Genomic DNA, 26,312 nt, shown 5'->3' on the forward strand with positions numbered 1-26,312 from the left:
ATATTGTCATAGCAATAATGACTGTCATAAGCATCATATGTTCTCTTACAACTCCTAACGAGTGTTCAAGCACCTCAAAATAGAATATTCCAAGAGGGATCACCTAGCTATTTTGTCCTTTTCCTAGAGGACAAACGATAAATGTAACTTTGCCTTTACATGGTCTCTTTCACCATTGTTGGTTAAACAGTTTAACCTCTTATGGGTAAATTACAAATAACATCAGGAAAATAATAAATTAAAGAATTTACAAGGTCAATGGCACCTGAATCCTAACAAAACTTCCCATTAGTTGAAGATACAATAATGCATTGATCGGTCATTAATCAATGTATGTTGATAGTTTGATCCCAAATTCCATAGGTGTAGATGATGTATTATACTCATACATTTTAACCTTCCATTATAGATTTGGCATATTTAGTTTGAGATGCAAATATTGCATTCTTAAGTCACCAAAATTCTACATGCAAACAATTATGGAAGAGCCCAAAATTGCTCATTTCAAAAGTATTGCAAGGATCAGATTTCACCTTTTGAATTGACTTCTCTATGCCTCCAATGATGGCAAGATCATTAACATAGAGTTTGACAGCCGATATCTTGATGTCATACTAGTCATTTTTATACAGATATTCAGATCAGAACAGCTTCTCTTGAATCATAAATCCTGGATGTGTTGAACATTCTTTATATATCAAGCTCTACAGGCCTACTTAAGTTTGCACAAGATTTAACCAACCTGCAAACCAAATGTTCTTTTCTTGGAACCCGAAACCGCTGTGTCTACACCATGTAGACCTCCTCTACTAAATCGTTGTTCACAAAGGCATTTTTTATTTTCATTTGGTAGGCCCTCCATTCGGCCTACCAGCAAAAGAAATTACCATATTTGTAGTAGAAGCAAACATGTCCTAATTATCCACCCCTTCATGATGCACATATCCTTTTGCAACAAGCATAGCTTTCTACTTGTCTAAAAAACCATATAATTTACATTTAATTGTGTATAACCATTTGGAATCAATAGGCTTCTTCCCCTGGTGTAATTTAAACAACACCCAAATCTTATTTTGTGTCTAAGGCCTAAAAAAAATTTCTTCATGGCATCCTCCCATTCAGCTTTGCCCTTGGCCTCATCATAACATGCAAGGTTCAAAAATCTGCACAACAACAAACATAAAGAGCAAAATTTACTTGCTCATCACTTTTCACAAGATGATTTTTCCCAATCACGTAGACCAGCCTTCCATTAATATTGGGTTCATCCTCCTAAACATCTTTCATCATGGTATAATAACACCTTGGTCTTTGTTGTTGGCTTTCATGTGAAGTCTAGGCATCACCCTGCTCTTCGCCAAATCCCTCCTAGAGGTAGACCCTTCTAATATTCCTAGCTCCAAGCCTTGTTGCATAATAAGTAGTAGCATTTCCCATACGATATCATTTGTAGATTTAATATCATCTAAGAAAAAAGACAACTTCCATCTACAACCACATCTCTATTAAATCATGATTTTCTTTCTAGACGCATTAGCATTAGGTAACCTGTATGCCTTGGGCAGCTCACTGTAGCCAACAAACATATATGGCTTACTCTTTGCATCTAATTTCCTTCAATTTTGCTCAAGAATTAGTGCAAAAGCAACACAACCAAAAATGCACTCGTCACTATCATAGTCTCCTTCGTGACCGTGCTTCCAGTTGAGGATGTAAACAATTGTATTCAAAGCATTTGCCTAGTACCAATATGGCGCATTCCAGGTTGCACATCATACACCTTGCCATCTCCATAACTGTGATATTCCCCCATTCCACAACTCCATTTTGCTGTGTGGAGTGTACAGAGTAGTATATTATCTGTATATATCATCATTTTTGGAGAATTACTTGAATTTGGAGGCAAACTCTCCTTCATTATCTAACCTCACTCACTTAATAGGTCAAACTCCATTTTGCTGTGTGGAGTGTACAGGGTAGTATACTGTCTGTATATGTGCTATATACCATTATTCTTGGAGAGTTACTTGAATTTGGAGGTAAACTACCCTCAATTATCTAACCTCTCTGACTCAATAGTTCCAACTCCATTTTGTGGTGTGAAGTGTACAGAGTAGCATACTGTCTGTATATACCATTATAGTTGGAGAGCTACTTGAATTCGGAGGCAAACTCTCCTCCATTATTTAACCTCACTGACATAATAGGTCTATCTACTTGCTTTCCAACCAGGGCTTTGAATTCAAAGAGATGAGAGAAACATTCAGAATTCTGTTTCAAAAGTAAACCTACATCTTCCTCAGAAATTCAACAACAATCAAAAAGAAATTGTTGACTCCAAACTCAGTGTCTGTCTTCATTGGGTCACACAAATAAGTGTGAACCAAGTCCAAGGCTGCTTTGGCCCTCCATGCTTTATCGTATCAAATGGGTGTTGACCATTCACCATATTAGTCTTGCTTAATACAGGCCGACCCCAATAATTCAAGTGCCCATACCCTTCATAACCAAAGTATACTAGTGTTTTCCACCACTGCCATGTAACAAATTATTATGCGCAGTCTGATATATAATTTTCATCATAGGATATATTATTCGAGGTTCATAAGTTAAGAGATTGTTATAGACAATCATGTAGCTACAATAAGTTGAGGGATTAGCAGAGTGAAAAGAGGGTATAACTATCCTGCAATGTTCGAATAAAGTATCCTGATACAAGCATTTCATTGCAGAAATTTTTATACAGTATCACAGCAATGGAGGATTCATGAGATTGATTTTTATATGACTATTCAGCAAGTTTTTTTGGCTTTTAACAAGAAGAAAAGTTGGGTTTTTAACTGCTAGTGAGGATGTGAATGATTTGCAGCCTGCATGAAGCACCAGAAAAGAAAAGCATGTAGAGGCATCAATTTATTGAGGTATTGCAGCTATAAGGAGGCATTTTTCGTTATTTAAGAGGCATAGTGTGGATTCTTTCTTCCAAACATCCGGAAAGAAGATTTTAAGATGTTTAATAGCAAATAGTTCTGTGAGAAGACCTGGAAGAACATGGCAACTGGTGGAAAGTTTCGAATCAAGTTAGATATAGGAAATACAAAGTATTCTGAAAAGCTACAATTGGCTTTAAAGAAAGTGCCCTACAACTACTTCCCCTCACCTACAACTAAAATTCCCTTGCAACCGCTCTATCTATCTGTAGTTAGACCCTATACTTCCATTTATCAACAGTGGCATCAATTCATTCCCCATTTCCTTCATAGTCAAATCTTGCTTATTTATGATGGTTTGTCACAAGCTAACTGTCAACTGTCTAGATGTAGGCATTCATGACCCTACTGATAATTTTAATACTTTGCTACCCAGATTATCATCCTGTTGGGTTGACTCAACTACCACCCCACGATATGGCACAGCCTACTTCCCCACCCATCTGAAATACTTTCCACAATGTGACTTGCAGAGAGGAAAACTCCGAAAACTTCTTGTAATGTGACTGATGCACAGAAGCAATCTCATTATTCTGAGAATGTACCACAATGCGACTTACACAAGGAGGCAATCTCAATATTCTGAGAACATCCTGCAATGCAAATTACAGGGACACAATCTCAATATTCTGAGAACAACCTGTAATACATTTACACACAGACGCAATCTCATTATTCCTAGGAACATCCCAAGAGTTCCAAAGTAAGAAAAAATCCCTTTTCTTATCCCTACTGCCATTCTCCAACTTACACATGGGAACAAACACACATTTGCAATATGCAAACAGCAAGAAGAACATTTGTAATAACACAGAACAGATAAAACTGTCACAGATTTGTCAGTCATCCTTCCCTACCAGGCTGCATTACCTTGAATTTGATTGGCACTTCATTTTTTGGTCTAAAATAAGGTTCCCCTAACTCTGGTTTTTTTCCTTTGTTTATCTAGTTTCCTCAGTCCCCTTTTTCCACCAATTTAGCTCTCTAGACAGACAGACTACACTTCCTTTCTACCGCTTCTTGACTTAATCTAGGTCTCTCTTGCTCCTCTTCTCATGGTGAATAACTTTTAATAAATTTGGTATGGTGCTATCAGCGCAACCCTTCATTGATTAATTTATGTCAATCATTTCTTCTTGGAAAGTCCCCCTGCCCAAAATCTGATTTGTTCCTTCCATTTATTACCAGGCAGCTTTAAAGCCTTCCCAATTTCCTTCATAGAAATCTGATTCAATTCCCATGGCTCATTCTTAGGCTAAACACCAACCATCCGGATTTAGGCATTCATGCCCCTCCCAAGAATTTGAATACGTCACCACCCAGATTATTGGCCTGTTGGATCAACTAAACTACAACCCCATTGAACGGAACAGCCCCCTTCAACTTTGTTTGGTATTAATTTTGTTCCTGTTATCTGCACAAAAACCCAAAAGACCAAGACACCTTGTTTCGTAAAATGTCATGACTATAAACTTAAAATCTTAAAAATAAACCGGTGTAGCATTAAACATAACATTACACAAGATTAGGCTATTCAAAATCTGTCACAGATGATTTCATGACCATAATAGTTTATCGAGGTTTATACAATGTGATTCTATTAAAAAATTTAAATGTTCATTCCAAAAGCAGAAGACAAAACAAAAATCACAACAGCGAGTGTGCTAACATGGATCCCAAGGGGTGCCAACTATGGGGCACTACAGCCTATCTACTGAACTTACTCAAAAAATCAATGCAAACCTTGTACTTTATGGAAACAAGTGGATCTCATCATGAATGAAGTGAGTTTCTCCATCGATTCAGTTGCTTGTGACAATATCATATAGGATTAGACTATTTTAAAGTAATAGGTAATTACATTTAGAATTTAACAGCTCTCGACTTAACACTTCCATTTGAGATATTATTAGGTAATAATGAATCAAAGTTGACAAGAATTTTGACTCGACGAGTAAAATCAACATCTAAGGAAGAAAACTAGTAAATGGTAAATCAGTTGTTTTCAAACAAAAAAGGAAAGATGTAGCATCAGTCAACTATAGAACTCATTAATACAGAATGCTCACTAATGATGAAGTTCAAAAAGTTACGACAAACTTTAAGGATTATAGACTTACCAGTCATGATATACTCCAATTAGACCTCTGTCATAAATCACAGGAAGTGTATTTGATCTATAAGCAGGAACAACATTCATCACCCAAACAGGATCTGAAATAATGGCTGCTGCAAAACCCCCAAACCCTGCATTCATATCCATAATGTTGCGCACATTGGGTGATCCTAACTTCAGATTCAACACCTTTTTGTAGTACGAAACCCTTCGTCTCCATCTTCGTGTGTCAGCTTTAAATATATCCTCAAAGTTCTTTATCTGTACACTGCGTTGAGGAGGTTCATTCAACCTGCTTGGCCACTTTGGAGTTTTGTCCACGGAGATTTCTCCATTTTTCAATGATGGAAACCGATTGATGCAATCTTTCAATGGTATGTACCTGATAAGGGATTGAAATAATGGCTTTAACAACTATATCAGAGTCTTAACTGATATATTTTCACAGTCCATGTATGTCCATTATATATATTAAAAACACCCACAGACAAACACACACATTGAAGTCTTAACTCACATGTGTGTGTGTGTGCAGTCTGTTTATGTCCGTCATATATATAATAACACCCAAGATATATGGACGCATGCACACAGATATATAGACACATACACACATTAACTAAAGGTAACTATTTTTCTGTGCAATTAAGTACCATGCAACATCAGGATCATCGTGTTCATCACAAAAAGGAGGTACAGGACCCCTTTGTAAAGCCGTGCATGAGTCATTGGAAGGTTTCTTCCAAATTGCAGTATTGCCATCCACAGTAACCAACTCATAGCATAATTTGTGCGCAAATTCCTGAAGGTCACCCCATTCTTTCTCTTGTTTAGGCCACTGTACAGGAGGTCCAGAGATCACAAAGTAGCCTCCAGGCCGCAACAATCGATCTATCTCAATCATGTAGGAACCGTCTGTTTGATGGACAGAAAAGTTAATCGACATGTAGAAACCTGGTATTCTGGGAAAAATAAATAAAAAATGTGCTTAGAGATGTAGAAAGAGTACTGTAAGCAGCAAAAGGAATTAAACATCGGGAGCAATGGGCGAGCTCAAATGAACGAGAAGGAAAGGGCAATCGGCGGGTTCCCAGCATTGCAATGAATGCAGGTACGCCTCTCTCCAACACAAATTGTATTTGTGACTTGTGCGAATCTCTGGGAGCAAATGACATGGTTAATATGTCTTCCTTGAGCAAATATCCCCCAAAGCTAGCAACCTGAACATGCCACGTTAGATTTTCCCAGTTCATTTATGTTATTTAAAGAGAATAAAAGAAAAGAAAAGGAAAAGAAAGGAAACGAAAGGAAAGAAAGCCCACCCCACAACCAACATCCAAGGCCGTCCTGATGGTTCCGCCACTAATGGGGATGTATTGCTTGAGCTTGTGAATATACTGTATTGCTCCGTCGGGAAACATGGTGCCTCCGCCAGGAAATATGAAGTGAGGCCCATCCTCTTTCATCCAACCCTGGTGCCCCTTTCGATCTGCAATCTTATTATGAGGAATATTGGCGTGCCAGATCTTAAGGAGACTGTGCGGCCAATGCAAAGGTATTTTGTAGTGGGGAGGAGGAGGGATGAGGCAACGGAGCTTCTCCTGGGGAGGAGGGCAGTGGCGTTCTCTGTACAGGTTCCTCTCGCGACTCAGCTCACTGCTGCGACGTGGATCTTCGCAGGGGATGTGGTCGGCGAATTCCAGAGGACAAGGAGCAATCAATTCATCGCCGCTCCCCCTCTGCCGGTGATCATTCATATCTATCAATGTCAATGCCCGCTTCCCCGATTCCGCCAGAGAGTCCCCCGCCGGCGTCATTACACACACCACAAACATCAACACTGCCAAAAATAAAAGCGCAGTCACCACGTCCAGCAACTTCCATTGCCTCACCTGCCGATGGTGATCATCACTGCCCATTTCCTTTATTCACTCTCAACTCTCACTCTCACTCTCACCCTCACTCCCAACTGAACACCTACCCAAATAACCAGCAAGGGGTTTTCTTCCAAGTTCTAAGCGTCACGTTTCCGCGAAAATTGTGTCTTCTTTTACAGTCTGTCGAAGTTGATTGTGACTGAAAGAGTAGTTTTGAATGCCTTCAACATGCTTAGATTTCTACGTTAGTTTTGAATGCCTTCAACATGCTTCGATTTTTAACGTAGAAATCGCCATCACTACATCTGCTGATCAATATGAATCACTCCACCAAATGTCCCCTTTTCTTCAAAAATAGAAACTAGGTATCAAACATGTTTTTTTAATGAATGAAAGATTTTATGACATTTAGGAGACCAATCAGTCTATGGAACCAAGGATTCACATCTTTAAACTATCTACATATTTCTTTCACGCCTAATCTCTTATCATGTATCTTGATTAGAAAACTAGCAGTCTTGTTGATTTTATCCTCATCATATTAATTGTCAACCTTCAAGATGATCTCATACTGAACATGAATATCATCATACGATGTGCACTTAATAATAAAGTGACATTCTATTTCGATTGCACCCATCCTATTGAACAAGCAAATTCTCTCTTCCCATACCTCTTTGGGCCTTTTCCACCTACATGTTTCGCACCTGAGATGATGTGAACCGGTCCTCAATTGTGGCACTAATAGCCTTGCTTTCCCTCTAATAACTGCCACTAAATATGCTTTCTCTCTGTGTTCCCAAGTTAGGTTAAACTCTTTGATGTAATACGCATTTTTACGTCCAATGTGGTTAGTCCACGTAGTAGTCTAAAACTTTGCTATGACAAACTTTTTCACTTCCTCATTGGTATTAGGACATTCGTGCAACTTGATGTTCCACTTGTTCAACCACTTATTGTTTTGTTTTCATCCAAGTTTTCTTCCTACGTTCAAGACCTTCTTTCATTGCAATTTTGGGCCACCATTGGTTATCCATGTTTTCAACCTTCTTTAGATAACTTATTAACCAAGTTATCCCTGACGCCTCCAACGGAAAAGTGTTTGCTTCCACTAAAAGGATTTCATATGGTACTAATGTTTTAACTTTGAGATTGCTTGTGATTAGGTGTTTTTTAATTCTCTCTAACTGTCTTCATCCACAATTAGACATGTTGCCTCCCCAAACTTTGCAACCATAAAGAACAACTGGCATGACCAGCAAACTGAAAAGAGTTTTCTTGGTTTTCCAGTCCCACAATTCAGCTTTTATGCATCTATTTTAGAGTAGATATGATGCTTTACATCCTCCCTACAGCCTTTTCGCTCTACAAGTCTCCCAACCTGAGCTTATAGTGGAAGTCAATTCCAAGATATTTGTACTCTTTCACAATTTCCAGCGGACTGCCTTTAAAAAGGAAGGTAATTTGTTTTTCTTTCCTCTTTAAAAAGAAAATCATGATTTTGGTTTTGGTAATGTTCACATGCATCCCTACCTCCTGACAAAAGTGCTCAAAAGCCCTTAAATGATCTCTTAATCCATGATCTATTTTTGAAATTAGGATAAGATCATCAGCGAATAACAATAATTTCACCACATAGCTTGCTAGTTGGACACCTTCTACATCTATTTTGTTTAACCATGTTTCTAATTTATTAATGTATAAACCAAACAAAGTGGGGGATAGAGGGCATCCCTACTTAACACCAAAGTCACTACCGAAACATTTGGACATTCATTCACTAGTTCTAATTTTAGCTCTAACTTTCTCATATAGTCTATGCATTGTTGCCCTGTACATGTCAAGGATACCCAATTCTTCCATTTTGTTTCATAGTTTGTCTCTAGGCACTGTGTCAAAGGCTTTCTTAAAGTCCACAAAACGACAATAAGCTTCTTCCCCTTGATTGTCACATATCTTCTCTATAAAATGTTGAAGAGTGATGCAATGATCAATGGTGGAATGTCTAGGCCTGAAACCTGCTTGACCTTTTGCTATGTTTCCTTCACCTTCTTCCCAACTGTTGATTCTACATTCCACCATGCTCCCAATAAGTTTGCCTAGAAGGGGGTTGACCATAATAGTGTGGTAGTTTGATGGGTTATTGATATCCCCACTTTTAAAAAGGGGAATAACCACACTAGTCGTCCAATCCACAAAGAAACCATCTCGAATAGCACTATTAAAGATCCCCTTTATGTGAGGAGCGAGAAGCTCAACTCCCCACTTAAAAAATTCAGCATGAAGCTCTTCAATATCACTAGCCTGAAGTACCAATTGCTAAATTCTTTATTCCTTGTTTGATATCATCCACCATGAATAGCTCCACCAATGTGTTTACTATGGGAGGAAGGTTTTTCTCGTGTGTTCACTCGTAAAGAAGCTTTGCATATTCAAGCCATTGAGCATTTGTAATACTATTCTTGGCTTGTTTTCTCCTTTGTTGTATTTCCTTCCAAAAATCTTTGGGATTGTGTTTTCCTGGATAGATTAATTCCTTCCTTCTTGCATTTACATATTCTTCCTTTTTTTCTTGAATAAATTTTGCATACTCCTTGTTTTCTTTGCTCAGATCTTTCCCCTTTAAAGATCTCTTGGTTGCCTTACATTCTTCATCATACCACGAGTTTGCCAGAAAAGTATTTGCGACTCTCCTCTTACTACAAGTCATTTTACATGCACTCAAAGCCTTGTGAATTATAAGGATCAACAAACTACTATGAACATGGCCCCTCTCCTTATTGACCCTTTCATCAGCCAAAATATTATTTATTTCATGAAATTGTTGCTTAAGAACAGCACTGAAGACTGAAGATGTCCTTGTTTTCCTAATTTATGAGGATTTTGCCTTTGGTAACTATTTTCTTTTGCATGCAAGGAACTTGTTTCTTGTGTGGGTTGCTTGGGGCAAAGTCGAACTTAAAAAAAAAAGAGGCATGTGATTGGATTTCATTTCTAACGAGCATTCTCCGATGTCAAACTCCAACAATCTAGATGTAAGGTTTTGAGAGCAAATAACGTAATCTACCACACTCTGACCATTATAGGTTTTGCAAGTGATACCCCCTAAATTTGGCCAACCTCTCATACTGTTGCAAATAACCATGGTAGGCAAACTACACATCCCCAATAATTCTGCCCCAAAGTGCAAGACATCCCCATTACTATCTCATGAGGCTCTTTCCCAAGATTGACCCCCACCTTCTTCCAACCACAAAGGATTATTTTCTCCTTTTTCACCACTACTCAATTGTAAAGATTGGTTATTAGTTGTCCAAGCATTGAAGTCACCTATTAGCATTATTTCTGCTGAGGTGAAGAATAGGGAGATATCTTTTTTTAAAGATGCATACAGGTTTTAATTGTCTAAGTTCCCTCTCTTGTAAAACTTAGAGTTCTTAGGAGCGAAATAACAAGCAACCAACCTAAAAATTGTCTCATTCAATGTTATTTGTAGTCAAATGTATTGTTTATTTGGGTCCTCTTTTTCAACTTTTACGATCCATGCCACTTCTTATAAGCATTGTGATTCCATCGTGTCCTTTACCTACTCCATTTCATTTGTTCCAAACTAAAAACTTCTTGTAACCTTTATAAACCCAAGACCTTGCAACTATCATGCTCATGAGTTTCAACAAAAATGATAGTGTCTTTCCCCTTTGTTATGGGCCCCACCCCAAGACCTCTTCTCCAAGGATAGCCTCTATAGTTTCAACTCACTACACTTAAGCAATGTCTTGGGGGCCCTATTTCCTATTTCTTATTCAAGAAACGCTTCCTAATTTGAGCTTTCCCATCCTTCAACCATGCCCACTTTCCCTCATTTCTTGTTGTCTTTTACTTTTTCCCACTCCTTCCTTTGTTCCTTCTATTGGTAAAAAGTTAGATATTCATTTAGATAGAATTGTGAACCTCTAAGTAGCCTTCTATTTCTAAGAATCATATTCTTATCCTCTATGTTTCTTAGGGTAACTCTAATATGCCTCTATTCCTCCATCTATCTGTTGGAAATGTGCCTCTAATTCACTTGACCTTTGTTCATACTGATTGGGTTAACTATGGCCGATGAAACAGTGTGAAGAAAATCTGTGAGCTCTATCGGTATAACCTTTGCCGATGAACTCGACATATCGGAGTAGGTATCGACCATCGGGAGTGGTTTCGGTCTGCTATACCAATACCCGATGAGTTTGTCTTCCTATGTATTGAAGTGTAATGGAGCTCAGAGAAGCAGGTTTGAAGTCATCCCGATGACCCGACGAAGTCGTCTTCGATCATCGGGGTAGCATCGACTATCGGGTGGATTTGTTCGACGTTACGTCGATACCCGATGAAGTTGCCTTAGGCGATCGGGTTGACATCGGCTATCGGGAGAGCCGAATTATTGTTATACCGATGATCGATGAGATCGCCTTCGGTGATTGGGGATTGATCGGATATCGAAGGGACTTGTGGAAAGCTATGTCGATCATCCAATGGATCCTCCTTGATCAACTTCTGTGATATCGGAGATCGGGGAAACTATGGAAGCGGACTAGCGATGACCTGATGGAATCGTCTTAGGGTCATCGGGAGATCAGGTCTACCTGTTGAAGGCTATCCCGATGAGCCGATGGAGCCAACCTGTCTGGAGCCGCATTAGTGGAGTCGTCTACTAGTTCATCGGGAGATCAGAGCAACACATTTGTGGTCTTTCTGATGGCCAATGGAGTAGAGACCGACTACGGGCGTGCGCTCGAACCGAAGTCCAAAAGGTGAACACTTGGACACTGGAGATGGTCTTGTCGGTTTATATGAATACGAACTGACCCGACTTCCTAGTGCATGTGGGATATTGTTTTCTCACGAATGCAGACCGATGCAGACAATTAGATGTCTAATTGATTGGTGCAAACTGACAGTTGAATGGTCAACATGGAAAATGTATATGAAGCCAAGAGGAAACTCAAATATAGTGCAGTTCTGTTGATAAGTCGTAACCGATTCCGGGAGCCGATTATAGTGTCCAATTCATAAGAATCAGAGAACGAATACCTGTAGTTTCAGACTGAAACTTTATTGTAAATTCATTTACTGGAAATAAAGTGTTCAACTGTTGGTGGTGGGTTTTTCCCGAAAGGGTTTTCCCACGTATTTCTGGGTGTTCTGTCTTTGTGTTGATTCTATTTGTTTTGTCTATGTTATTCTTAATGTTCTGTAAAAGTTTTAAACTGCATTCTTGTATTATCTTCCCTGTTAATTGACATTAGGAACGTGTTTCCGCACTATGCTTTCCTCGCACTATCTTCTTTCTTATCCTATTTTCTTGTTGAATACCCCCTATCCACTCCACCTTATCTCTGAGAAAGTCCCTTGTTAGAATGTCGGTTCTCTCTTTTTCTCTAAAGTATTTCACTCCTTTGATAATGATATTTGCAGTCTTGCCTCGCTTATATTTTTCTTCCCTTATTTGTATTTTAATTTCCTACTCAATGATTCATTTTTGTTTGTTTACTAATATGTTTACAACTTGGGACCAAGATTTAGCCTCTTCTATCTACTCCCTTAGTCTAGACTCTTTAGTTTCCATGTCAGCTAAGGCTAATTGAATTTCCTTTACTTGTGTTTTGTTCTCTCCTTTTATCAATTGTAATCCCTTCTTCCTATTTGATTTCCATTGTTCCAATTCCTATTTTATGACATCCAACTCTTGTTGTCCTATTTCCATTTTGATTTGTATGTTTGGGATTCTCTCTCTCTCTCTCTCTCTCTCTCTCTCTCTCTCTCTCTCTCTCTCTCTCTCTCTCTCTCTCTCTCTCTCTCTCTCTCTCTCTCTCTCTCGCTTGTATATTCTATTACTTCATACACTTTGTTCTCTTCTTCCCAATTTCTTGTTTCTAGAGTCTCGAGCCTCTTTTTTACATCCATGAGCTACTCCACGTATAACTCAAAAAACCACAATAGTGGTGTTGATCTTGGACTATAAATTTTTTTTTGCCTTGTTTATCTTCCATCCTGCTATCTTTTTTTGATGTGCATACTTCTTCTTGGAACATATTTGATTTGGGGTTCTCATTAGTTTATGCTTCTTCATGTAACCCCTCATTTTCGTTCTCTTTTTGCACCAATTGCTCCACACTAGTTTGGCAAGTTTTGCCAGAGATATTGTTCACTCTCAGCAAAATCATTGCAAATAGTTTCTTATGTGTTTCCCTTAGTTTTCGAATCTATCTACATCTTAAAATTTCTTTGTGTACGTTAGGAAATAGGAAATCATCACAAAACAAACATAAACGTAATAGCTCAATCACAAATGCATTCATTGCAATGATCTATCCTAAACAACACTCAATCGAGACATGAAATAAAAACATTCAAAATTAAAGACATATGCAAACCAATAACAGATTTGAATGCTCCTTCATGCGGCTCCATTGTTCTTCTTTCCTCCTCAAATGGTTTGGTTGTGGATCTCACCTACAAGTGCACACACGCAATTGAAAGCAAATAGACGAGATTTTTGATCAAGAGTACTATAAGCATAAATTCGATAGTCTGATTACCAATTATTAATTAAGGGATTTAATTGAAGAAATTCATCCAATTTATAGACAAATTGGAGAGATGGATCAAATTAGCATGATTCAATTCAAATGGAAATTGCAAATCAATTATGTCAATTATGACAAATTATGACAAATTATGCACTTTCTATGCAAAATTTGTTGATTGATAATTTATGACAAATTATGACAAACTTCTATGTCAAAAATTGATTGATTGACAAATTATGACACATTTCTATGTCATTTCCATGGATTTAGGAGAGAAATAGGAGGAAATTGAAATTAGGAATTTAGAAAATTAGAAAATTAGAAATGAGGAATTAAGAAATTAGAAAATTAAGAAATTGATGGAAATTAGAAATTAGGTAAATTAATTAATAATTTGTCATTTATTAATTAATTCACAAAGAAGAATAATTAGCCAATTAAATGAACATTTAATTGTAATGAGAAGACTTAGGATAAATAAATAATTTATTAATCCTAAAGGAAGAAATGACACACAAGGTTAAATGATAAAATCACGAAACCCTAGAAGACGAATTAGCAATGCGAGAATGACAATTAGGTCTTGACAAAGGATAATTGATTTGATCATGATTTGATTTTGGATTGATAAATGACCAATGTGATAAATGATTTGATTGAGAAAATGCGCCAATTGACGAGGAACAATGACTAATTGATCCAAATTGACACGATTGAGAAAGACGACAATCGATGACAAATTCATCGCAAAATGACAAGATTGACAAGAGGACAAGAATCGATGACAAAATAGTTTGCAAAACGACAATATTGAAAATGACCACGATCAATGACGAATTGATCGCAAAATGACAAGATCGAACATGACAACGACCGATGACAAATCAATCGTTAATCGACAAGATTGAAGGATTGATAATAAATCGACAAGATTGATAAGAGGACAACGATCGATGACAAATCGATCGCAAGATTGACAGGAGGACAAAACCCTAATTAGGATTGACGATGTCCAATATGATGACAAATAAGCACGCATATTGATGCAATAGGATAAGATCGATTAAAATCATGACTGGATAGTGTTGTTGACAAGACCAAATTCAAAAGCGAGACGAATGAAGAATGTAGAAGAATGACTCAATGTTCGCAAATGATAAAAACCAAGTACGAATCATAGGAGAAATGTTAATGCGACGCAAAAACCTAAAATGAGGCAATGCGCAAATGTTAAAGTATGACTCCGCAAGCGTTGACCATTTTTAGGTGTCTACACTTTGTACTATTTTGCATTTACCAATATCAATCTTTCATCTATGTTGCTTACTTTTTTATGGAGAAAATCTGCCACGACAGATTCCCAAGACCTTATTAAACCTTCTAAAGATGCCATAGGTTGAGGTGCTTTAGGTCGAGTTGTAGAATGATTCCATCCCTCTTGGTAAAGAAGGTTTAACATTAAGCCCATCAACTAAGCTTGAATATTACTGTTGACCCCTACCCCTACCATTACCCTGAGATAATATAAAAAATTGTTTCTTGCTGAAAAATGAGACCCCTTCATATTGGGCTCCTAACAAACTACTGCTAAGTTTCCCTATGACTCACCAAGGTTGATCCCCATACTTTTTTGTGTATTGTTGCTATATTGACTTGTACCAATATTGTTTTACCCCATTTTGGAAAAAAAATGCAAAATAGATAAGTGGAGATAAAAGAAAAGAAACAGTGGGACCGATTTTGGCACACCTGGACCCGACAAACATGTTGAGAGTTGAAAAACACCTTTATATTCTTGCCTGCAATTCCCTCGGTCCCTCTCTATTGCTACGTCATTTCCCTAGGTCCCTTTTTGCTACACTGTTGCCTTTTGTCGTGCAAATCTCTGCTATCGTGCCTCGGGTCCCTTTTTGAACTTGTAAGTATAATCAACAAATTTGGCAAGCAATTGTGTCTCTTATTTCAGTCATTTTTAGTAAGAAATTAAAATAGAAATCCACTCTTCTTGGGCTACATCTTTCTCATAATATAATCTCAAAATATTTTCATCAATGTATCCTTTTATATATTTAGATGCTCAGATGTAAATCTATCTTCTCCAACACCTTTCCTCTAATGGAGATGATTATGCATGGTTTATTATCTCATATTATTTTGCAGCAAGCATCTCTTCTTAAAGCTTTGAAAGAGTATCAAAGTGGTAATCAAGAGCTACAATCACATTTCTCCAGAGTGTAGTCTTAGCTAGCAGTCATTGCTAATGATCACAATGGGTCTCTACTTACTATGTTCAAGATTATTATGGATGATCATGTTCTTTTTACTCTTGGAGAAAAGTAAACCCTTTTCTTATTGTAAGTTGGTTTGTGAAATTTGGTTCTTCGCAAAAAATCTTTGGTTTACAGTTGGTCTATTTTGCTTATCTATGTAATGTGTCTTAGTTCTCAACTTGAGTTGTGTCTCCCCATCTTTTTGGCTTGGTTAAGCCTCCTTCATTTTTTATTATATATATATATATATATATATATATATATATATATATATATATATATATATATATATATATATATATATATATATATATATATATATATATATATATATATATATATATATATATATATATATATATATATATATATATATATATATATATATATATATATATATATATATATGCATTTTTCCAAAAAATAAAAAACATTATGGACATGGATCGCCATTAAATTTCTTGTCCCAAGTAGGCCAATAGAAAAATATGGATAAGTTAACGTGTTGAGAAATTATATTTTTATATTTTTTATATAATTTTGTAATATAATTTTTGTAATACATAGATTATTATTTGCAAAAAGAATAAAAAAAATATATCCTACATATTTGTTTAAAGCGAAATGAAGAAAAGACTTTTAACAAATTCAATTTTGAGGATGGACAGGTTAAAATGTTGGGGAATTGTATTTTTACATTTTTAATATAATTTTTTGAAATACATAGATTATTATTTGAAAAAAATAAATTATATTACATATTTGCTTAAAGCAAAATGGAGGAAAGATTTTTAACAAATTCAATTTTGAAGATTCTTCAATAGATGATTCTTTGTGTTTTTATGTAATGAGCCTAAAAAAGCTTTTTGCTTGTTCATTTATTTAGTACCTACAAATTAAAATAAGAAGTTAGTGGACTACAGGCATGTTAATGGGTTGAAAGGGGTTGATCCTTCTAGAAAGGTCAATGAAGTAGTGGTGTGGTAAAAAATGTATCAAGGTGGATTAAAATCAATTTCGATGGAGCATCAAAAGGCAATTTCAAACCATCTAGTGCAAGATGTATTACAAGGAATGAGTATGGTATAATTTTAGCTATTGGTGCGCAAAAACTAAAGGATGGCACAAACAACAAGGCAAAAGTGCAAGTAGCACTCCTTACAATTATACTTGACATACGACTATCAGTTTCAAAACTACATTTAGAAGGAGATTCTTAGATAATAGTTAATGCAATCTCTTTGGGAGAGGCTCATGGAAGCTCAACAAATTTATCAAGTTGATTAATAAGAAGCTCCACAATTTCCAAGATTTAAAATATCACATATCAAGAGGGAAGATAATATGATAGCGGATAGGGCTTCAAACTAGGGTTGTAATTTGAATGGATATGATAGAATTGATTGGTTGAGACGAAGATTTGTGTCAGGTGTTGTTTGACACAAGGGAAGAGGACATTGGATGTGCGGGGTAGGAAAGGATGGTTTGATATTGGCTTGCAAGTGATTTGACCCTGTTGTTACTATGTTGGTCGAGGACATTGTCGTTACAAAAAATCGTTGAGCCTTCCAATCAGTAATGCCAATTGTAGTGTGGTTTTGATGGGTGGAATAGTCAAAACAGACAAGTCCTCCTAAAGTATTTATACATGTTCATGTAACGTGGCATTCAATTGTTGTGTCTGTTTTGGATTAGCATAGGGGTGGTTGAGAGAAGGTAGAGGGTAGAGCAACTCCAAGATGGAGGTAAACTTTTTCCTTGGAATGTCGAAACAATAGGTTGTGTTCAAGAGAGTAATAAAAAAGGAAAGGAGATGAACATATTCAAGATTGATGACCCATAATTTATGCGTATGCTGGGCATGCGTTTTGGTGAAGCTTACATGAAATCCACATTCAAATTTCACACAAATTCGGATGTAGCTTCCATTTTGTGGCATGGTGTTTAGAACTAGGAATGAAGGAAGATGTGAAGTAGGTTATGAGGGAGTGTGTAAGGGAGGAGTGGAAAAAAGGGTTGAATACTTTCTCAGCTATGGCTTGGACAAGGGAAGGCTTCATCACCAAGAGTAGAGAATGGGTTCATGTTGTTGGGTTTGAACCTCCTTTGAGACCATTTTTGGTATGGGGAGCAAATGATGATTGTGAGGCTTGAAGAGTGGAAGGTCAAGATGGATGGAGTCATATCAAAGAGATTTTAAGAAACAAAGAAGTTGCACTTCAAGATCAGGATACCGGAAAAAAATAAGAAGAATAAGAAGGAAACGATCTTCAAAAAGGAAGATTATTGGTTGAGCAGAGGGTGGTTAAAGGGAGAATCTTTGAACCAATAAAAGATTGTGTTGTTTTTTCAGTTGGTTGTTGTTTATGGTTGCTTATATATGGATTAGTATTCATAGTTGAAATATGGTTATTATGCATTGTAATTGGGTGGGATTGGGAATCATGGATGGCTAGATTTTGGATTAGATATGGTCATTCTAGTCTATTTGGATGCTAGGGAAGTTTGGTGTGGTATGGATATGCTAAATTTTGTAAACTAAATATGTAATCTTTATTATTATTAATACATAAAAATCTTTCACTGATAAAAAAAAAGTTAGCGGACTATAGCATAAATGCACGTCTACTTTTATACAAAAGGTACAAATTGTAGATAACTAGAAGTATGTGTTGAGCAAATAGATTATAGGTGACATAAAACAATATTGTTAGCATTGGAAAATTACTCAATATAGTAATATGCAATTGTCAAGCAACAATTTAAATGTCTTAAAGTAATATTATTCATTCTATATAATTTCTTATTTCTACATTATTTTAAAAAAATGCAAAAAATACATGGAAACTAAATTATTCATAAAATAAATAAATAAATACTTTGACAAAATAGAGAATATATTAGACAATGAAATGTAAAATTATAATATTGATGGGGTGAACAAATTGAAACATTGTGTGAGGGTAAATAATCTTTTGTACTTAAAATACTATGTAAGAATATATTGAGTGTGGAGATTGCATAAATATGTCCAATTTGGGAGTTGTGGAGAACCTTTTTAAGATAAATAGTATGACATGTAAGTATTGTCCTTATGGAGCATGTGAATTGGGAAATTGGTCTTCATGATAGTTCATAACTAAATCTATGACCATAAATGGTGCAAGAGTAAGAGCAATTACTTCCTATTTTGATATTTTTTAACATTGATTTTTGCAAAAGGAATATGGTGTCTAGTTTGAAACCAATAATATTGTTTCTTGTTTTGGTAACTATTTATAATTTCTTTTTCTTTTTAAATAATGGAGGCATGATATTTTATTTTCTAGGTAGTATTGTGTTGCTATAATCAAATTTAAACACTATTTTGTTAAAAAAAAATAATGCATTCAACAAATTTAGATGAATGTTGGAATATGCATGCATAGGTGATAAAAAATGTATAAATGCGTATAAATAGATGAATAATATAAGACAAAAAATGAACCTTGCTTAATACAAGATTGTACTATATAAAAATGCGTAAATGTATGAAATCATTATTTCAAAGTTATCACCAAATTAAATAAACACTATTTAAAATATTTGTAATTTATAATTTACGAATAAAACTAAACTAAATAGTTTTAGTTAAAAGATTTAGTATTTAATATCTTTACTAAAAGAAAAAAAACTAAATATTTAGATAAAAATTGTGTTGATATTATAATTTCAAACTTGAAAATGAGTTGTTGAGACACTAATAATTATAGAAAAATATTTTTAAGAACATATTTAATATATTTAAATATTAAAAAAACTATTATTAAAAACCACAGAAAAAGAGAATATAAAACCATAAACTAGTCAAACCATATTTATCACTTATGTTACTCTCTGAGAAGATAATACTCAGATGGTAATGCTCAGAACCCAAACAAGTAAGTTATAACTGGAAAAAAACCATAGATTAATTAAGAACAACCCAAAAACATATTAAATAGGTAATTTTTTAAGGGTTCATTTGCTCACAAGAACACATGATTATCTTTTGGGTTAAGGGTTAGGTATGATATATCTTTTTCAAGAAATTTAGAAAGTACTCCTAATTATTGTATGCCTGGTTAGCTGACCAAAATGAACTAGGTTATGTTTGTGATATTGACTCCTCATGTACACTTCTTTGTTCCACAAAGCAATCAAAGATCCTCAAGAAAGAAGAAAACAGATTTAAAAATTTCCTATTGTAATAGAGGTTTAAGGTGTCATGACAACTTTACTAGTTGTTCTTTCCATGAGTGTATTAAAATAGAACAAAGATGAGAGCATTGATCATGTCAAATAATTTATGTCATAAATAATGATATTGCATTGCATTAATTCTCAAATGTTTTACAAGAACAAAATATATCAATTCCACCCTTGCCCATAATAAAGAATGGTCTCTCGGCTTATGCATGTGATTGAACCTATTTATTACGGAAACTAGTGACCTCTTCCAAATGCAAATTAACCTAGATGCCTCCATTCCCATTCTACATAAAAGAGAAAATACAACAATATGTAGGCTTTTCATTGCTAAAAACATTAGGTGGAAGAGATTGAAGATCCAAATGAAGGAGAAAAACCTGTAAAAGAGGGAGATGAAAATCTAGAAAACGCTCTTCTTAGAAAATTGAGGAGTGAGGAGGCTATGGCTACTTTCACCTTCCCCCAGGTTAACAATGTTTATTCTTGCCCTTGATGCCTTTTGATCTCACAAGTTTCACAAAGGAAAAAAAAAATGTGGATCTCTTTTTTGATGAAGATGAATCTGCAAAGTTGTATTTATATAAACATCTAAGGATTGTTTGATAAGAACCACAATCATTTGGAGGTTAGGGTTCATACTTAGTCTAGATGCAATGAACTGATTGTATGGGCCATAAGCTTTAGCATTCATAAGGGAAGGAATTCCCAATCATACAAATTCATACATTTTATAAATGTAAATATATTAAGTGGATCGATTTTTAATAATTGAGTTAATTAAAGATATAAAATTTCACATTTCATAATGATAGTTTGAATAATTTTTTATTAGATCATGTATTTTTTTTTCATAAACAATTTGTCTTCTCTTGTTTTTCTATCCTAATGATGGATCATAAAGTATATGTTGACCATTTCTATGTCAACCTAACTTCATCAGGCTTGAGAAATATTTCGCATAACGTGCATGTTATGCGCACTGTATTGGCGGCAAAACAGAGGAGTTTCTTTTGCCTTGTTACTCTTTTCAAGCTCCAAGTTTTATATTTGAGTTGACCAGGTCGGCCAGTCAGCTCACTTAAGTTTCTACCGGTTAAAGGGTCCCTTCTTCATGGTGGTATCGACCCCTTTCAACCGCTACCAACTGATGGGGTTTCCTTATTGCTTTGTCGCATCGAACATGAACACTTTCACTTTTGTTCCCTGTTCCGATCTTCCATTTTCATGTGACAACATGATAAGTGATGGTGAGAGGGGATGGGGTTGTTTGCGAGGGTTTCATTTTGCTATATCATGTGGTCAAGAGTTTTCGACTTTTGTACCTTTTTAACAGTTGTTCTATTTTCACCTAATGTCGCGATGGGCGATAGTTAGGGCGATATGAAGGTTCTAGGTCCACCAAATTTGGTCATGGGAAATAAAACTAAAAGAAAGTGACAAGCTTCCCTGCCATCTTGCAAGGGATTTTGAGGAATTAGTTTGGCCATGCGGGGTGGAAAACACATTGTGCGGGTGATGCTCCCCGCCATCCTATAGGGAAAAAGCGGTCAATCAAAGGGTGTTGCGGGGTAAATTGTGGGCTGGTCGGATAGTCATCCTGCCACCTTGAAACAGTTTTCAAGGGTGTAGTGGGACTGTGCAAGGTAACCAAAGCAAAGAGAATATAGTCTCCCTGCCATCCCACACCAGGGGCAAGGTCGCTCAGCAGTCAAACATAGTAGAAAGGAGCGTGGGCCCGAGTTGCCCCATTAATCATTATCGGTCATCGAATCTTCATAAAGGCCTGATCCGATGACCATGTTTTAAACCTAAGTTGAGCCTTTTGAAGGCTACGTGGTTGGATCTCATGCGTTGATTTTTTGCACATTCTAGATGATCCAAGGGCCAAAATTCAAACTCGCGGGCAGATAAAATTTAAATCCCTTTGTAGGGTAGTTGGTGACTAAGTGATCGAGCCCTGTATTTTGTTTAGTCGACGATCAGATCTAACTAGAATCGATTCACCCACTCTCAGGAGCCACGCCATTACTCCAAACATGACCCATGTGGTCGATTTTGGAAGCTACTTGGAGCTCATTCATTGCATTGAATACTTATGGGTTTGAAGGCCTTTTCAGACACCATCCCAATGTAGATTTTTCTCCTGATTTTCAGGAGCTGATTGTCCCTCCCATGCTTCTGCAGGCATTTTTCGGATTTTTTCCTCCATCGCCCATGCTCATTCAATGCGAAATGGAGACTTCTTTGGTTTGTAGATGCCACAGTGATGCCTTGCGCATAAATATTTCCCCTCATATGTGGATTTTGCTTTTCCCCGTGCTACAAAGGACATTCTTAGAGGCTTTAATGAATGCAGATCAAATTAGCTTGTCAATCTGATCCCTTCCCTCTCTGATATTTTGTAACCTAACCCTATGTATGTTAGGGTTTCTTAACTGTAACCATCTGAGTTATGCCTGAAATAGAAAGGCAAATCTGTAATATTTGTACGAGATCTTTTTTTTTTTTCTCTTGCAGAGAATTCTTGTTTGTTCAATTTAAATAAATATGTGTATTTCTCTTACCTCTTTGTTTGAATGCCTCTCTTTCTTATTTCCTTTTACATAAGTGGTTGTGTTGATTCCCTCTTTGGGTGACATCTGAGAACTATTTATGTTCCTCTTGGCATTCTTTAGAACTCCAACCTTCGCTCATCTATAGGGAGTTGAATTAGGTAGAATATTGTGCATACTTGGGGTAGTTTTATTAGTGTTTTGTGCAGTCATAGGCAAGGAGATCACATTTCAGTCTAGGTACAAACTTCTTTCCCATCTTTCAAGCAACCCTTCTCTCTCTCCCTTTTCCCTATTGAATCAATAGATTAGTTTTATCAGTGTTGGGTTGGTCCAACAATTTGCATTTGGATTGAAAAGGAAGTCAGCCTTCTTCGAAGATTCAACCTCAACAATGCAAGGTCCCACACTTGGAGGTTGATTCAATGTTTCACAAGGTTGATGATCAAGTCTAATCATCGTAGGGTGCAAAATTTTGTGACAACCATTTTTGGCATGCCCAGTGGGACACCCTTTCAACATATTTGCTAGGGATTCAATGCTTCTCCTAACATTTCAACCTTTAGAGGCAAGCAATACAATACTTGGTGACTCTGCGGACAAATTCAGACCCTTGGTGATGTCTAGCTACCATTTTTATGCCAAGAATTCAAACCAGAGCATCTTCTAGAGGTAATTTTCAATATTCTGAGCTTTCAAGTTCTAATTCTAGAAGAAAAAGGGGTAGACATTCTTTATCACCTACGAGGGGAACTCAAGGAGAAGTATCTACATCCCTAAGGTCTCATTCTATCCCTCCTATTATCAGACCTTCTCAGTCTAGAGGCCCTGCTATTCACATTAATAGACCGTTATTTCTTATGGCAGTCCCTAGGGCACACACCTTTGGCACCTTTAATGGTGGTAGCCCTTTGGTTTTAACCCAAAGAAATGATATCCTAGTGGCAGCCTTAAAGGCTATCCCATTTTTTACTGGAGAGACCTATGTCACCCCTGAAGAACACATCCAAGATGTGTCAAGTATCCGCATTGTATTTGATGTGAGAATATAATGTTGCAGTAAGGGTCCTAGCCTTTTCATTGAAGGAAAAGGCCCTACAATGGTACCAACTCCATCCACAACTGAGATGACTTAGGAGAGAAGTTGTGCAAACACTTTGAATATAGGAGTGACAATCTGTCACTTATAGAAAAACTATCAACCATTAAAAGAGCACCCCATGAGTTCATGGGAGATTTCAACTATAGGCTCCAGAAGACCTGGGATAGGATCCCAACGTTGGTCAAGCCATCTTCCAATGGTGCATTCTTATATTTCCTCAGGGCTTTTGATTTTGACATTGCTACTATGGTATAGTCAATGGGAGGAGATAATTTAATAGGGGCTTATGACATTGCCATAAAGGTAGAAAATTGTTTCATACAGGAAAGGATGTTAGGTCCTAGACATTCAATTCCCTTGTTCCCAAAGGCTCTTGCACAAAAACCTACTTTGGCACCTATACCAGTGACATCTACAAGCCAATTGCTCACACACGCACCTTCTCCATTATCTTTAGAGATTAAGGAGTTGCAGACCTTGATGTAGGCCTCTCTTGAGGCCTCGATGCAAAAAATGATCAACCCCTTACAACAACAGTTGTAGGGGTTTTGAAATAATTTGGTCCCAGTCAAGAGATGGTTGTCGCAAGCTAGCTAGCCCTACCAACTACAAAATCAGAGCTTTCAGTAGCAGAGGCCCAACTTTCAAGGGCAGAATTAAAGGAGCAATGCTAGGCCCCTGAATAGTCTGAACCCCATGGCTGCAGGCACTTCAAAGGCATTGGTACCAACACAGGACAATCTTTCTCAAGAGCAAGAATGGTGGAATCAATGAAATCAGCCTCATAATAAAATTGCTTGCCAAAATGAAGATTTCTCTCAGGCTTTAATGGAACAGGGTGATCCAACAACATCAGGGCAACAATAATTTGTTGATTGCTCTAACCATCTGCAGGTAGATTCTTCTTTCATGAATTGGTAGGAGGTTGACTTTTGTGCTATTAATCAAATTAGCAGTGACCCTGTGGCCAACAAACTAGATCCAAGAGGAGGGTTATGGGAAGTGATACAACTTCTACCACAACAAGCCAAGCTTCTCAGGCTACTATACAAACGTCATCTTCAAAGACTCCTTATAAGGTGGCTGCTCCAAATATGGAACAAGATTTGACTCAAAAGGTTACACGAGGGGAGAAACCAAAGGTTCCGACAATATCAAAGCTTGATATTGTTGCTACAAAGGCTCCTGCTAGGGTTGTTGTCCCCTTTAGCATTATTGAACAAATGAAAAGGGTCAGCTTCAATGTCTCTATGTGGGATGCACTTTCTATCCCATCTTAGAGAGACCTACTCCAGGATGCCTTGATGGACATCAATGTTGCAGAGATGACAACAAAAGGAGGTTGCAACTCTCCAACTCCTACAAGCTTGATCCAACTTGTGGAGACAAAAATCTCAAGAAAAATCAGTAAGCCTCCCCCCTTCTATCTCTCTTTAATCATAGGGAATTTCCTTGTTCATAATTGCATGGTAGATAGTGGGGCTAGTAGCTCAGTTATGCCCAAGATAGTGGCTGGCCGCCTAGACATCAAATATGAGCTTGTGAGAAGAGGAGTTGTGCAACTTCATGGCAGAACAATTCAGGTTGTAGGAGTCATAAAGGATCTAAATTTAGCCTTGCATGCCTGCGTCGAGTTGTAGTGTTTTGAAACACATTTTAGCTATTTATCTCTCTACTCACTTCGCCATTTGTTTGTCAAGGGAATTCACTGCGAGGATATGGAGTTATCTATCTTCTGATTGGTCTCACATGTTGTTCAGAATACGGTATGGTACAAAGGTGACCATTACAGCAGAGCCTATTAATTTAGGCCATATTGAACCCTACATCCCAAGCCCCATAGAGATGAATTGCTCATTCCATAAGCATAACGAGGATGTGTTAATTAGAGAGTTTGGAACTCAATTGGAAGAAGTTCTTGATTGCCTGCTTGATGAGTGGGCAAATGCTTTTCAATTTTACCCAATTGATGAGGTCAATGGTACAGGCCTTGGCACCTTTTGTATCCATGATGAAGACGCCCCTATCCCTAATCTCACCAAGGAACGCGAGGACTTGTAGGAGGATGCTAATCTGAATAGAGAAGAGAAAAAAGTAGAGAGACAATTTAAATATTTTAGATCTTCTTGTGAGGTGTCTCATAAACCTAAGATTTGTGTTGATGAGCTAGATATCAACACATGTGATTATGATGTATGTTCTCCCTAGTCCTTGAATGTAATGATGTTGAATATGAGGCCTTCATTCAGTGTGAAGATGTTTCTTTTGACATTAGGGACAACGTGTCTGAGCTTGAATGTTTTACTTGGGACCAACATACCAAGTTTGATGAGGTTGAGCAACAACATGTTGACCATGCAAATATTCTTCTGGTTGCTCAATTTGACAGTGTACTTGAGCTTCAAAATTTCCTATTTGATACATCTGAGGAGCCCCCTCATATGAATGAAGACAAGGAGATGGTATACTTGTCACCTCATATGAGTTTGAGGTCTTTTCTTTTGGTTTCAATCCATATTTGGAGCAGGAAGAAGCGTTAAATTTGATTCTGACCTGCTCTCCATGCATCTTCCCTTTGCTGTTGAGCATGCATTTGATGTGTC

The 26,312-nt window shown here is 36.8% G+C and overlaps 1 protein-coding gene across 1 annotated transcript in view; it reads right to left on the reverse strand.

Annotated features, from left to right (window-relative positions):
* LOC131067519 (probable pectin methyltransferase QUA3) overlaps positions 1–7,290 on the reverse strand; it is a 65,892-nt gene extending 58,602 nt beyond the window's left edge. Inside the window, exons 1-4 of the mRNA XM_058002551.2 lie at positions 6,429–7,290; positions 6,116–6,326; positions 5,760–6,021; positions 5,111–5,488 (exon numbers count right to left, since the gene is read on the reverse strand). Coding sequence (XP_057858534.2) covers positions 5,111–5,488; positions 5,760–6,021; positions 6,116–6,326; positions 6,429–7,025 — 1,448 coding nt within the window. The 5' untranslated portion in view covers positions 7,026–7,290. The remainder of the gene's footprint in view (positions 1–5,110; positions 5,489–5,759; positions 6,022–6,115; positions 6,327–6,428) is intronic.
* Between the last annotated feature and the right edge of the window lie 19,022 nt (positions 7,291–26,312).

This window comes from Cryptomeria japonica, chromosome 10, assembly GCF_030272615.1.
Source record: "Cryptomeria japonica chromosome 10, Sugi_1.0, whole genome shotgun sequence".
In the NCBI taxonomy this organism is placed as follows: domain Eukaryota; kingdom Viridiplantae; phylum Streptophyta; class Pinopsida; order Cupressales; family Cupressaceae; genus Cryptomeria; species Cryptomeria japonica.